The sequence below is a fragment of the Ciconia boyciana genome, chromosome 6 (assembly GCF_034638445.1).
Source record: "Ciconia boyciana chromosome 6, ASM3463844v1, whole genome shotgun sequence".
NCBI lineage: Eukaryota > Metazoa > Chordata > Aves > Ciconiiformes > Ciconiidae > Ciconia > Ciconia boyciana.
Window position 1 is genome coordinate 60,405,154 of NC_132939.1, and position 14,512 is coordinate 60,419,665.

A 14,512-nucleotide genomic window follows, 5' to 3' on the forward strand; every position below is an offset into this window, starting at 1 on the left:
TATTTGTCTCTTGTCCTGAGGACAAGTAAATTTGAAGAGGCAACTGACAGCGTGCAAATATTAATAAAGCAAATCTGTCATATTTTTTCCCTGGAAGTCCAAATGTAGTTCCTTATTCTTTAGCTGCATGACCACCAATTTTATTTGAAGTAGAAGAATCTAGAAAACTAGAAATTTCTGGAACGTTTCTTTTCTTTGTCCTGTATAACTTTATCCTTATTAAAGGAAAAGTGTTTTTATTCACAAAAAAAAGGGGGGGGGTCCAGACTTGGGAAATGCAGCCTCAATATTTTGTGCTTTACCTCTTAAAACTGTGACAGTAATAGTAACCCTCTTACACGCAGTCTTTACTAAGAAAGTTGAGGAGGTGTCTAATAGTGACTTCCAACTCTCCTTCCTGCATTTCAGATTCAAAGGCACTTAGCTGCATAGCTTGTAGCAGCAAAAGACTTCAGCGCTTTACCTCTATCAGTCGTTGGTATTAAACAAATTACTGACCAACTTAGAGACTAAGTATTTCCTCTCTGTTGAAGGTAACCCCCATAGCCTACAATGTGGTGGGTCTCTAGTGATCATCTCAAACGCTTACCAGTGCAGGAAGGCTAGAGTGAAACTGAACCAGCCCAGAACTGGGTGGCACGTGTTGGCCCTGGGGCAATAGGTGGGTGACCCCTGGCAAGGTCCCCCAGTCCTGCTGTCCTTCCTCCTGCTTGCAGCTAACTACTGTGCGACTCCACAGGCCCTCCCAGTGCTTGGTCTCCAAACTGCTGCACAGGAGGAGGTGCAGAGGAATCCCCAGCATCTTTCTGCACAGTCTCATCTCCGTTGCGTATGAGCGGGCACCTCCCATGGGCTGGCACTCCCGTGACCTGGGCTGAACACAGGTTTTTGTCACAAGTGGCCACTATTTGAATGTTCCAGAAACTTCTAGCACAGAGCTGGTGTTTCAGCTGTCCACGTGGCCCAAGAATGGGGGTTTGAGCAGAACCTGCCTTAAAATAGCTATAGGTGATGCATGTAGTTCTACCTCCGCAAGGTCGTTTCCCTCATGCTCCTGATTCCAGTGACTTCCAGTTTGTGTCACCCGTCGTACCATACCTTTGTTTCAGCCCCAACAGCTAATGCTTTACCTTGATTGTGTGTTTGTACAGCAGCTAGGAAAGCGGGGCATTGCTCGCAGCCGGAGCCTCTAGATGCTGCTCTAATACTGGTAGTGTGCGTTGAGTGTTAGTTTGCTTCACTAACGTGAAACATGGAGAAGGTAGCTGGCCCTGCTAACTAGTAAATTCCTGTCTTTCAGCCGCAATGTAGCTGTGGATCAGAAGGACGAGAACAAGGAAGCCAAGCCTCGGTCACTGCGTTTTACCTGGAGCATGAAAACCACCAGCTCCATGGATCCCAATGACATGATGAGGGAAATACGAAAGGTCCTGGATGTCAATAATTGTGACTATGAACAAAGAGAGCGTTTCTTGCTTTTCTGTGTCCATGGAGATGGGCACGCGGAAAACCTTGTACAGTGGGAGATGGAGGTGTGTAAACTGCCAAGACTGTCCCTGAATGGAGTTCGCTTTAAGCGGATATCGGGAACATCCATAGCTTTTAAAAACATTGCTTCCAAAATTGCCAATGAATTAAAGCTGTAACAAGAAAAATAGTTAAGTTGTAAATTAGTTAGCAATTTCAAGTGTTTTTGAGAATTCTGATGGAAATGTATAGAATAACATTTAGGCAATAACTTCTGCATCCTTCTGAATAGTGATATTAAAAAGAAAAAAAAAAAGCTGCTGAGCTGGGAGGGAGAGTTGGACTTTTTTTATAAGTGCACTACAGCATTAAAGTTGCCTACTATGTAAAATATTACCCCTTCTGCTTTATTTCCATTGCTCTTAAGTCTTTGACAACAAATTGAAACACAGAATATATTCATTTAAATATGCCTCCTGTTTGTGTGGACGTGTGAATGTACAGTATGTGTGTATAATATATAAAGTATTATATGTAAACAATTCATTTACAACATCGAGCTGTACCAGTACCTCTTTTTGGGCTAATTTTGGTGCTAAAAATTGAAATGGCCAAGGAGGAAACACTTGAGTTAATATTTAAAATAACTGAAGCGATAACCGGTAAATGCAGGTTTACAGTTCACTGCTGTGTTAAGAAAAAAAAAAAGTGTGTGAAGGGTTTGGATTTACGGTTGTGAACATTATTAGTCCTGTTTTCTAAGTAGATCTCATGAGATTATTAAAAATTCACTTTTACTGAGGAAGTCTTGCATTATATTTTGCCCACCTATTTATTATTTAAGTCTGAATCAAATTTTTAAAATGTAGTTGATTTGTGCATTAAAATTTGGGTAAATGCTTCCATTCTTCTGCTTCTGCTAAACTACTAAAAATTGTATCTTTGTCCTTTTGGCTTATGAGTATTGATTGCAGCTAAGAACACTTTTCTGTTGTTCCACCGTTCCTCTACAGAATGAGGCAGTCTAAAAGGATGTGCTAAATGCTTACTAGTGACTTTTTCTTTCAGACCAAGTTCTCCACGTTAGACTAGGTCAGACTGATAGAAAGCACAAAAGGACACTCAAATAACGACCGTATTTTGATGCAAGTCGCCACGTCCCGAGTTGGTGCCGTTCTGAGGTGTTGCTGCCCATGTGGCAATACTGTCCTTGGCGTTCTGGGCACGCACAGTATTGAAACCCAAAAGCGGGAATCAGTTTGGCTACTGATGTCCTCTGTTGTAACGTCAACTTGCTAAACTACAGCCATAGGCAGTAGCAGTTAAAACTTTTCCTTGCAGCTCTCTTCCAGCGTGCTTCCACTTGGCTCTGGTTGTATTGCTTTTGATGGCTTTATGCCAGTTGTGTCTCTAGCTTCGGCTGCGGAGGGAGTCCACTGTCGCTCTTCTAACGTGCAGTGTGGAAACCCACCCTTGGTGAATTCTCTGATGGCCAACTAGCTTTCTATAGGATGTGAAGCTACTCTGGGATGGTCCCCACTTTTTAACCATCACTGTGGTGAGCCAGATTTGATTTTGCAAACTAGAATGAAGAGATTTCTTCATGCATTGTTTGCTACTGATACTCAGTTCATTTCATCAAGGACTTCTGTAGATAATATCCTGCGTTATCTACTTGACTTTTTGTATTAATGTTTTATGGTTATATTTCAGTGAAGCACTTAAGCATGTACTTAACATGTGCTTTAAACTGGAGCCTAAATTTGCATTTTAAATTTGCAGTGAGCTAATAGTTATTCATAGTACACAGTTCAGATTTGACCCGAGGTGAAAATGCAAAATCCTTAATATTTTGCAAGTTAGTTCTTGTAATCTGTAGTCTGTGAAGGCAGCAGACTTCCCTTCTCTTTCCCTAAGCATTGATATTGATTATGCTAGTTTAAGGGTAGTCGTAGTTGTTAAATGTAGTAAATATTCCTGAATTTGCATTTTATTCTCTGTATATTCTGTATCACGCCATGGCTTGAGAATTCCAGGTGCTACTGGAGTTCAGTTGGCTTTCAGTGCTCTGCCCGTGCCTGTGCTGCTCAGTATGGTTTTTTCCATGAAAACTCCATTTTGTAATAGCAATAAGACATTTCAGGGCAGTCATTGTACTTTCTCAGGTGAATGGTCACCTATCCTTTCACTTCTTACGTTTTAAGCACTCCTCCAAATGTATTTTTTTCACCCGGCAGTGCACTTTGTTGTCTGAACTGAAAAAGTGTTCTGATAAATGATGTAAATCTGTATTCAATGGAAGTTCCAAAAGGTTTCATATTAAATGTTTTCTGAAATACTCTCTTCCTACTTCACCTGTTAAGTATGTAATTGTTTCTAGAAAGTGCACCAGTATCATACTTTGGATATTTAAAGTTTGTACTTTAGTATTTTTCTTAAAGTGTTCTCAAAAGGTTCTTTCAGAGTAAATCTGTATTTGAGGTATTAAAAAAACCAAAATTACTATAATCGGAAACATATTTTTAACAGCTTCCTTCCCAAATGCCTTGTAAAATTACCAAGTTGCAAGAATATACCCTTGTTTCTTTAGCATACCTTACTGTTCAAGTACCGCATGCTTACTGTTCAAGCCTCTAGGAGTTGCCTGGAAAGGAAGACTGCTTTCTTCACATCTCCAAACCAAAGATGAACTTCTTCCAAAACACCAGGCTTTTACTTGTTTGTGTTCCTTGGGGATCTGTGTAGGTTTACCAGCACTGCTGCTGATACAGCTCTGCAGAACTACAGCTGGCTTTTCTCTCCTTAAGAGGCAAGTTTTAAAAATAATTGGAGGTCAGCGTATGGTGAGGAGGTAGCAGCAGGCCTAGGTGTTTTGAGATGCATGTCTAGCAACTGAGAAGTGGTTTAATGTAATGGCATGACTGGTGTCCTGGAATGTGTGGTCCGAGTGGTGTGTGGCGGGGTGTTTGTAATGGGCTTGTGACTAAAGGTTTGTATCACTAAAACCCATGTCATCCAGTTCTGAAGATGTGTCTCAGTTGCTGGATCTGGCGGAGAAAAATGTCGTCAGAGTTTGGGTTGGCAGGTTGACTGCTTTAAATGAAAGTTTTTGGAGATACGTACATTAAAAAAGAAAATCTGAATGCTGAGCGGGAACAAACAAGTTCAGATAAACTTTTTCTCATGCAAACCTTTCCTGTACTTAGGCTTTCTAAAACACTTCAGTCTATTTTACCTCTTTAGAAGGTCTAAGGTCCTTGACCATGCTGAGAAGAAGTAGAGAGAGGTAGATTAGAGGAACAGCTAGTCCTGTTGGTCTAAGTGTTCTGCATACTACTCTTATTCAAGCATCTGGTCCAATCTTTGTGGGTTCAAAGATTTTTAGTACAGGTTTGGGCAAGGTTCACCACCTTCTCTTGTACTGCAGTGAAATTTCAAGATCAAACGTAGTGAGATACTGTATCCCAAATTTTTTTTAATTGCAGCATTTTTTGTCAAGATAGATTATTTAAAAAAAAATCTGAAATTAGTAGCCACATGTTTATGTTAAAGAAATGAAGTCAGAGGTTCAGGAGTCCTTCTGGTCATATGGAAAGATTGTAGCAGATCTGGAATTTAAATAGAGATCTCCAGTTCCGTTAAAAGCTCAGATATACATGGGCCTATTTGGGATAATGTGTAGAGGCTTTTAATCGGGCTTTCCCACAGCTGCTGTGTCGTACAGCGTGTTGTGGATTGCAATTTAGTTTAGGACTGCGGCCAACCCAGAGAACCATTTTCTGTGCTGGGCCCTGGTCTGGAGCAGCAGTACGTACGCGGCCACTTCAAGTTAAAGCCCGCTTGGTCGTGCTGGTTTCGGTTCCTGCCGGGCTGGGTGCCTCGCTGGGCACGGGCAGAGGCTGCCTGGGAACTAGGGTCTTCTCTGTATTTCAAGAGGGGGGTGGGCGGGTGTTTCTTGCTGTGCAGTCTGTGATCAGCTATCCAAGACCATGTCTTTTCTTTGTAACCTGAAGAGTTAAATATTTAGAGAATCTTGGTAGTAGATGGTATTTCTGCCTTTTGGGGGGTGGGGGGGCTCATTAATGTAAAATTTTGTTCTCTAATTCACATTGCAGATGTTTAGGAAATATTAAATACAGTTTTGCAAAGCTGGTCCCACTGTAGATTAACATTTAGTTTTAAACCTGTAGATTTGCAATTTCCCATATTTCCAACTGTCAATATGATCTTATTTCTGTAAGTTTTCATGGAAAAGCCCTAGAGCTTTCCTGTAAAGATAGGCTCACGTTATTACAAATCACTAGTGCTGCCAATTAAACACCCAATCTGACATTCTGATGAAGCGTGGCTGTGAAAATTCTGCCTTTGACTGGAATTTTTCCCACCGGTAGCAGTGAATTGTTTCATTGATTTCGCCACTGACCATTACTCCATCGCTTCAGAGATGAAACCGTTATCCAGCAGGAGGGGGCGTAAGTTTTGGATAAAAGCTCAACCTAGTGCAATTAAGAATTTTTTAAAAGTCACACTACTTCATGCCAAAGGCCCATCGCTGTCCTGTGTTACAGCAGCAGTAAATGCTGAGAGAAGTCCAAGAAACACACCACAGATGTAGTAACCGTTCAGGTGTGTGCTCCTTACTTCTACAAACTAAGCAGAAAAAAGCTAACCCTTAAACTTACTCAGCTAGCTCGATGGCTTTCATGTTCCTGTTTCTGCTGGTCTCTTCTTAATGTACTACCAGGTACTGCCTCCAAGCGAAGGGGCCGGATAAAATGAGCAAAACCATGGAGAAGCGGTCTCTTCACCCCATGCTTCTGAAGTTGAAACAGTACGCTATTTGAAGCAAAAGAATTTGAAAGACCCTTAACTGGTCTTTTTAGCTTTCTAAGACTGTTTTAACCTTTGGTACGAACAGTGGGCTCTCATTCCAGCAATAACTGAAAACAGAAGCTGTGTCAATACTGAGACTGTGAATCCTGTAAGTATCTGTGCACAGAAGCTGCGTTCAGGCCATTAATTGCCAGTTGTTGGGAGTTCGTCCTCACCTACAAGTGCCATTAACACCTTGTAGTGGTTGTGACTTAGCAGGTAAGATATTTATTGCAGGAAAAAAAAATGCTTTTGCTTGCTTTTTGCTTATGTGTGTTGAGCACTTGGAACTGTGTGTTTCTAAGACTTAGATGTAAAATTAATGCAGAGCAGCCATGGTTATGGTTGCTGTGGGAACCACAGCATTGAATTTCAAGGCATAGAAATGTTGCAGTTCTCAGTTATCCCATTAATACCCTTATGTTATCGTTTAATAATATCCTTATGAAATTCAGGGCATAGAAACAAAAGATTGGTACAGTTCATGTTTCCTTGTAGCTGCTGATCACACTGAAAGTCTTAGGTGAATAAAAATCAGATGCTCAAATATCTCACCATGAAGATAATTCTGTTAAAGCATATGGGGATGCAAAATGGGAAAGTGAAATGCTACTGGTGTTAAAATCGCATGGTTTTCACAATCATTTGCCTATCTCGCGGTGAAGTCCTGTTTGCGTGGAGGTGTCTTTTACCAAAACCTCAGCTCAGCGTGAGCACTGCAGTCAAATACAAATAGCAAAGTCTTTCGAAGCACAGAATTATTCCCCCCCGCCCCAGCTTACCCAGCCGAAAAGCATGAAGCGCAGCGCTTTCACGCGTGTTTCCCATGTACCTGGAAAAACCACCAGCCCGATAGGAGCTTGGAGACACTTGAAAGCATGTGTTTAATGGCCCTCTGTCTGCGGTGCCCCAAGGAGCAGGAGCAGGGGCTGGCGGTGTGGGGCTGCCCGGTGGGGTCGGAGGACGGACGGATGGATGGTCGGTCGGTCGGTCCGTCCCTCGTGCAAGGCAAGGCGAGCTGCAGAGGGACGTTGCAGTGTCTGCAGTGGCCACAGGATGTCTCTCAAATGCAGAACCACGGCTCTGGTTGGTGTTCATCTGGATGGTTTTTAGAAGAGAGCTCCAAGGATCGCTTGCTCCACGCAGAGCGGCGATTTCGCATGTTATCGGTGTTATCATCCACTCGGCAAACTTTGACTTATTGTTAAAAGAATTATGGGGAAAAATGTACCACAAGATATTGACTGAAGTTGCATATTTTTCAGGTTGAGAAATACCCTAATGCTACCTTTAACTTTCCATTGTGTTTTATTGCTTTCGGAGCTGAGGTGTAGTTAAATGGTCTTTAGCTTTCCCATGGAAAACCTGTAGGGCTGCAAAACCCTTTTCCACTTCTTTATCAAGCCTTGTTCAGTCTCCTTTCCTAGAAAATGACCACATCGGGCAGCAGGCTTTTCTGCTGAGAAAGGTAAAAGGAATATCAAATATTTAAATTCATTTCCAGCTTTTTGAAGAGTAAGAATCTTTGTTTTCCTGTTTGGAAATTTAATTACTGAAGCTGTTTTGCTGTTCATCCTTTAGTAATCAGTCTAATCAAGGCTGGAAATTGCAACCAGCTTCTTCTAACGTAATCTGGGATCACTTGCCATTTGTATTTCACTGTATTAAGTAACTCTCTAAAGCTTTATGCCTGGCATTTTCCATGCCTGCAGTCTGTTTTAATCTTCAAACAAACCTTGTCACTTGTACTTTCAATAGGCAAGAAGTGAAACTTCCTTATTTGCTCAGGGTTTTTTCAAATTACATGTTGTGCTGTAGCTTTCACTTTTATTGTAATCAAAGTTTTGCCGTTGGGGGATTAATAGTGACTGGTACTAATATTTATCGCTGGGATGTTTGGATTTGGCGGGTGGAAAGGGAGAAGCTATTTATTTAGGCCCATCTCGGACTTCTCCCTGCTCTTTCTGTGAAGGAGCCCTGCGACTCGTCCCCTCCTTCTTGCAGCTACAGACCCCGTCGGCTGCTGCCCAGCCCTTTTCTGTGCCTCCCACGGCGATGCCCTAAAAGCATCGGTTGCGGTGGGAGTCGCGGCAAGCGGCGTGCGCAGGGCTCGTCGGTTCGTGCGTGGCCATGCCGTGGGAGCAACAAAAGCAGAATTTTGCTGTTGGAAAGTTTTGTTCCTCATCGCCAATCTGGGAGCAGTCACCAGAGCAAATTTGTTGGATCAAATATACATATTTTAGTTGTTTTGTCTGGCCCCTTTATGAACCTCTTTATCCCTGGCATCTAAAACTTGTTGCTTTCCCCTTATCTCCAGAGATGAGCCTTGGCTGAACCCTTCTGGCTGAATGCTTCTTCGAGCTGAAGTCTAGATTCAAGGGACAATCCATTTTTGAGGTCTCCTGTGGTGTCAGAGCTCCGTGAATCTCTCCAGACTGGGTCTGTAAGTGCTCTTCTAGCTGGGGAAAAGAGTACAAGTGCTCCAGGGCCCCTTGAAGCATCTCAGCACTGGTCTGTGGCACAGAGCGTGGCAAATGCAAAGGGATCTTCCCAGTGTTAAGTTGCTGAAGTGATTCGTCAGACCTGAGGGACAGTTTAGCTCAAGTAAGTGGAAGGCTGTAGTGAATGGTTGAATTTAGAGCAGTCCCTGGGATAAGGAGGAAGGAGAGTCATCGCTTCTGCATGACTTCAGTTCCTAGGTGCTTTCCAGACTTCTCGTTATGGCATACAACACCTCACCAGAATGCATGCTTAATTAGATATGTTCTGTAATGCATGCAGGGCCTGCACAGTGGTGGGCAACCAGCACAACAACAAAATGCCCCAGCGAGGAGCTGCGTGGGCTCGGTGTACTAATGAAGAGGGCAGGACTGTCCTCTTGTGGCTCTCCAGGGAGCAGCCTGCTCTCACTGTGAGGCCTCCATAAGCAGGAGGAAAAGTTTGTCCTGGTCGTGTTGCTGTAGGGAACCACATCCATTTTTCTCCTCGATGGCTCTTTGGTTCTGCTTAGGAGAGGTATTAAAAGGCATATTGCAAGGTGTAAAGGGAGAGGTGGTGGGAGCTTACTGGTGGCAGAAGAGGAGCTCGGTAAGCACCACCTCGAGTGGCCCCTGGTGCATGTGGGTTTGTGTCTGGGGTGCAGCTGTACCATTTCCCATACCATCTCACACTGAATTTGTTGGTGCAAACAGCTCTTGGGGTAAAGCTGCAGCTCGCAGGGGCTGCACGGAAAGGCCGGTTCCTCCTCTGAGCCCTGTTTTCAGGGGACTTGCAGGGACGTTTACCTCCAGTCCATCCGCCGACCCTGGCTGAAGCTAGCTTGCAGGTTCAGCAGCTACAGGGAGGACGGATCGAGCGGACACAAGCACAGGCACTCACACAGAGTGCATGGCTACGTAAGGCATGTTTCTCTGGGAAACCAGCCTAAAAACCGTGACAGTGCACAGCAGGGACCAGATCTGCCGATCAAGAGGCAGCTCTCCTTAAAAGGTCACTTTTCAGGTCAGAGCTGTGCTCGGGGTGAATCCTGGTGGAATAGGGATGAATTCTGCTCTGCGCAAAAGGGAGCCGAGCTCTAGTCTGTGCCACCTAATGACTTGGGTAACTTAAAATATCAAAGACTGTTCTCCAATTTTCTTTCTGTTGCTGGCATTATTAGCTTGGTCTACCAGGGGGAGTGTTGCATGATGTAAGACAGATTATTATTTTTTTCCTGACTATTTTACGACTGGCTAATTCCGCTGAAGAAGCGGGGAAATGTGGAACCACCTTTGCAAAGCAGTGAAAGCAAAGGCAGTGACAAAAGCATTCATCAAGGATAAAAATAAAAAGGAGAGATGAGAGCCAAGGTTTATGGGGAGACACACTGTTTATTTAACCAGCATCCAGCATCTCTCATTAACTTACTGTTACCTCTACCTTACCCTCCCCTTCTGTCCTATGACAACATGTGAGAATAAAGAATGTTTCATCCGTGCCTTGTTTTGTCACTCAGATGATGCCTTTTTCCATTTTTCTGTATGGCTTGGAAGCAGTAGCGTTCAGCATTTCACTGCAAAGCTGAGTTTCATTGATTTAGCAGCTGAGTTCGGGGAAGGCGGAGGATGAAAACAAGTCCTAAATTTGGACTGAACCAAAGATAGACATGCTGCTAGATGGAAAACCAAAAACCTGGAAGTAAAGCTCTGGATCAGCATGGTATTGCATTGAAATTTGTGGTTATGCTGATGGCACCTGTTACGCTCCCTGCTGTAACTTGCCTTTTTATCTTTACTTGTGGCACGTGCAAGTGTCCTGGCTGGGGTCGTGTGGAGCGTGGTGGCAGTCACCTCTTCTGCGGTATCGGCTGGTTGCAGGGAAATGGGGTTTTGTGCTGCTAAATTCACTGGTGATTAGGTAACCCTTTGGGTAGGGCATTGCAGAGGTTGGAGGCCAAATTCTGACCTCTGAAAGGGTCTGATCACGCCCCCCTCCCCCAAGGGCTCTGTGGGACACGGTGCTAGGGCTCTCCTTTCTCCTGCCGGCAGTGCTCAACCTTTGTGGCTTATTAGAGCAAGGAGTGTATGCCTGGAGACAGAAAGTGGTAATTTCTTGCCCTTACTTAACAAGTCTAAGCTACACTGGCCTGCTCCAACCAGAGCTCCTGGGAGCTCCCCTTCTGTGCAAGTTCAACCTGCAGAAGCCCCACGGCCTGAGAGCTGGGAGGGACCCTGAGTCAGTTCCAAAGTGGCTTCCCACAGAACATAGGAAGAGAAGTAAGGGGGGGAGGGGGGTGCTGGTCCATCTCTGTTATGAGTTCGGTGTTGTTTTTCCAACAGCTCAAACCTTTTTACCAACATCTGCTCAAATTTGTGTGTACTTTTGGTATGACATCCAAATCTTGAACCCTTTGCTGGGGCTGGGGTACCTGAAGCCACGTCCTCTGCTCAGCCCGAGTATCCTGCAGCCTGTCAGGGTGGCAAATCCAGGAGCTTCCACTTCTCCGCGTCCACAGCAACGTCTTGGAAACAATCCTGTTAGTCAGTCTTTTCAAACGAAATTACTCTAGTGTAGGAGACAGCTCTGAAGATTACAGCAAACTGAGCATGCGACGTCAACGCTCGTTGCTGTAACTTGCCCTTTCTTTAATTACAATATGGACAAGTATTCTGGTTGGAGACATCTCCAACATGTGGGTCATGCTGGCAGCGACCTCTTGTGCAATACTGGCCATGTGGAACTGGCTGTGCTAGAGGAAGATTTTCTGGATGCCTCACATGCTGCTGTAGTACACCATGAAGGAGCCAGGCTCTATAGGTGTGTACAGGTGCAGTGCAGAGGAGGGGGTACCCCCAGTCCTGACGGTGACTACCTAAGCTGGAATACCTGACATCATGCTCGTACCAGGCTGACAGGAGAACTAAGCCTCAGTCTCTTCTCCGAGCGGTGCCTGACACCCCCCCGGGCTGCAGAGCACCCTTCAGCCTGGCTTCTGGTGCAAGGGCAAAGGGCTGAGGCCTGGGCAGCTTCTGCAGCAAAGACCCTCTTTGTGCAGCTTAGGAGGGCCTCCACCAGCTCTCTGGTGCTCTGAGGAAGGACTTGTGCCAATTTAGAAAGCTTCAATGTGTTCACAAAGAGGCCGTAGTCATCAGCGAATCTGAGCTCCCAGACCAGTTCTTCAGATCGTAGCGCAGCGAGCTCTCTGTGCTTCCATGGTGGTGTACAATTTGCTGTTGAGCCTAAAGAGTGCGTAGCCTCCTTTCCCCATGTTTCTGGGGCAGACAGCAGAGGAAACGAGGTGTTAAACCCAGTAGGAGCTAGAACACAGCCCTACTCAGCCTTGATGCCATCAGAGACAAAAAGGCCTGCCAGCAATCCCACTCACCAGCTGCCGTGTGGAAAATCCCAGAGTGGGCTGAGATTCAGGAAAAGGTACTAAAATCTGTCTTTGCGGGTGACGGGGTCCCTAACTGGGCCATCTCCTGAAGCAGGCGACTGAGCAGAAGTGAAGCCGAGTTCAGAAGAGGAAAGGCTGGAGTGATCTGATCTATTTTCACGTAGGTAGAATAGATCAATGGATTTGAAATGGAGTAACAGCAGTTCCCTCCCTCGGCACCCTCCTCCCAGGCATTGCTGGAGGATTGGGTCAGTTTTTAGGACAGTCACTTGCTGTTCCCCCTCCTGTCTAGTGCTTATAGCAGGGGTCCCCTCATGCTGCACCCCACTGGGGCAATCCCCGTACAACCAACGCATGATCACCAGCAGCCACCACTGCTGCCTGCCTGCGGCGAGGGTCCGGCCTGGCAGGTGTGGGGGGTACCACAAGAAACAAGGTCACCCCCTGGCACGTCCTTCTCTAGTTATGGTTTTCCACAAAAGAGAGCCTGCCTTGCCTTATATCGCAGCAGCCGTGGCTGGCAGGGGAGGGTGCTGCCCCAGGATGGAAGCGAGCTGGAGGGTGAAGGACAAACCGCTGCCTAATCATAGCAAAAAGCCTCTTCCTATCTCAGCTGGTTTCATTTCTCTTTTCTGGCCTGAATCCAGGCTGGGATGAGGCCAGGACACTTCCTAGCCCTGGTTTCTTGTCTAGTTGCTAGACGAACTTCTCCTTTGGCTGGCTGGATGCTCTACTGCTGGCCGCTTCTCAGAAGGACCTTCCACGTGGGCCAGGCTAGCCCCTGCGTGAAAGAGGAAGGGAAGGTCCTGGCCTCGCGCACGGGGAGTGGTGCTGCTTGTGCAAGTGTCTGTCACAAGGCAGGAAGAGTAGGAGTCAGACTTTCCCAAGTCTCAAGTTAGATCTCTTTCTGGCCGCCACGATGAGTGTGGGTAGGCTGACATGTAGGACAACAAAAGCTCTCTGTTGGTAGACGTAAGAGGAGTAGTTTGAGAAGGTCCCAAATTTTCTTCTCGGCAAAGTAAAGCTATAGTTTTTCACAGTGTGGTGAGAACTTTGCTGAAATTTTCTCTCCTGGAAAAGAGACAGGAAAGGGGTTCACAGCATCCAAGGATGCTGTCAGGAGGATCTTCAAGCCTGTATTACAGTCACACAGCTCAGCAAAGAACTAGGAGGAGGCATAATTCATCAGCCCCATGGGTATTTGTCCTGCGCACAAGCTGCTGATGTCCTTTTTGGAGGTCATAAATATTCACAGGCAACTCAGGCAGATGGTTGGACAGTCATGTCTCTGGGGAGCCAGAAAGTCTCTCGAATCCTCCCTGTAAGGAGCTGGTATCTGCTTGAAGTGGTGCTGAAAAGGGCCGTTCATCTGGTTGACAGCCCTGGCTATGGCCGAAGCACGGCCGCCTGTGTCAGCTGGACCGGGGATGTCCTGTGCCCATCCCAGGGAGGGAGCTGGGGGACGTGTGCTGCAGTCCCCTTGCCTGGGTAACTGTCACCACCGCTGAAGGAAGCAGCAAGCTGTTTTGTGAATCCCTTAGCCAGCAGCAACCCAGAAAAACCTCGAGCTCTGGCTCTGGCTTAGACTGTCATGTGCTTGAATTCAAGGAAAGTTTTCTCCCTTGGCAGAGAAGGAGCAAAGCCGCCCTCTGGTTTGGTGCTAGCCAAGAGCATCGCCACTTCCCCTCCTGCCTGGGCTGGCTGCTGGCGGGATGTGCCTCCTGCCACGGCCACGGTCCTGCTCTCTTGGGCAGCTCCTCCCCACGGGCGACGTGCTGCAGACGATGTCCCCAGAGGATCTAAGGAAGGAGTACTTGTTACCAGGAAGGACAGGTCTCTCGGATGCCTTTTGAAGCCTGTGAGCCCCGGGAGTGGGCAGGGCTGAAGTAATGTGTTCCCAGAGCAGGAACATGCCAGAAGTCTGGAGGAGAAATGGTTATGGAAATAATAACAGTGACAATCAGAATAGGTGGGATAGAGCTCAACACAAAGACAACGCGTCGGCCGAAGCAGGCATGTTTCCCTGGAAAAGTCATCTGCTGCTGTGATGAGCCCATGCCTCTCCTTGCCTTCAGGGAGCTGGGAGGAGGAGAAGACAGGAGGGATGGAGGTGGCTCATCACACTGGTGCCCAGACCTGGCTGTGCCTGAGCTAAAGGCAAAGCTCGATGCCTTGGTGTGCACGTAGGAAAAAGCAAGGAAGCTCTTTTCCCTGTTTGCTGCTCTGGGGCAATGGCATTTGTGAAGCTCCAGGCCAAGCTGAACCTCAGTGGGGTGAACACGTCAGCAGAAACCCTAA

General features: G+C 46.1%; 1 protein-coding gene across 12 annotated transcripts in view; it reads left to right on the forward strand.

Moving 5' to 3' along the window:
- Positions 1–3,805, forward strand: part of MARK3 (microtubule affinity regulating kinase 3) — a 65,284-nt gene extending 61,479 nt beyond the window's left edge. For all 12 annotated transcript variants that reach the window (XM_072866292.1, XM_072866285.1, XM_072866289.1 and 9 more), the window contains one exon: positions 1,301–3,805. In XM_072866292.1, the coding sequence (XP_072722393.1) occupies positions 1,301–1,646 (346 nt within the window). In that variant the 3' untranslated portion in view covers positions 1,647–3,805. The remainder of the gene's footprint in view (positions 1–1,300) is intronic.
- The last annotated feature ends 10,707 nt before the right edge of the window (positions 3,806–14,512 follow it).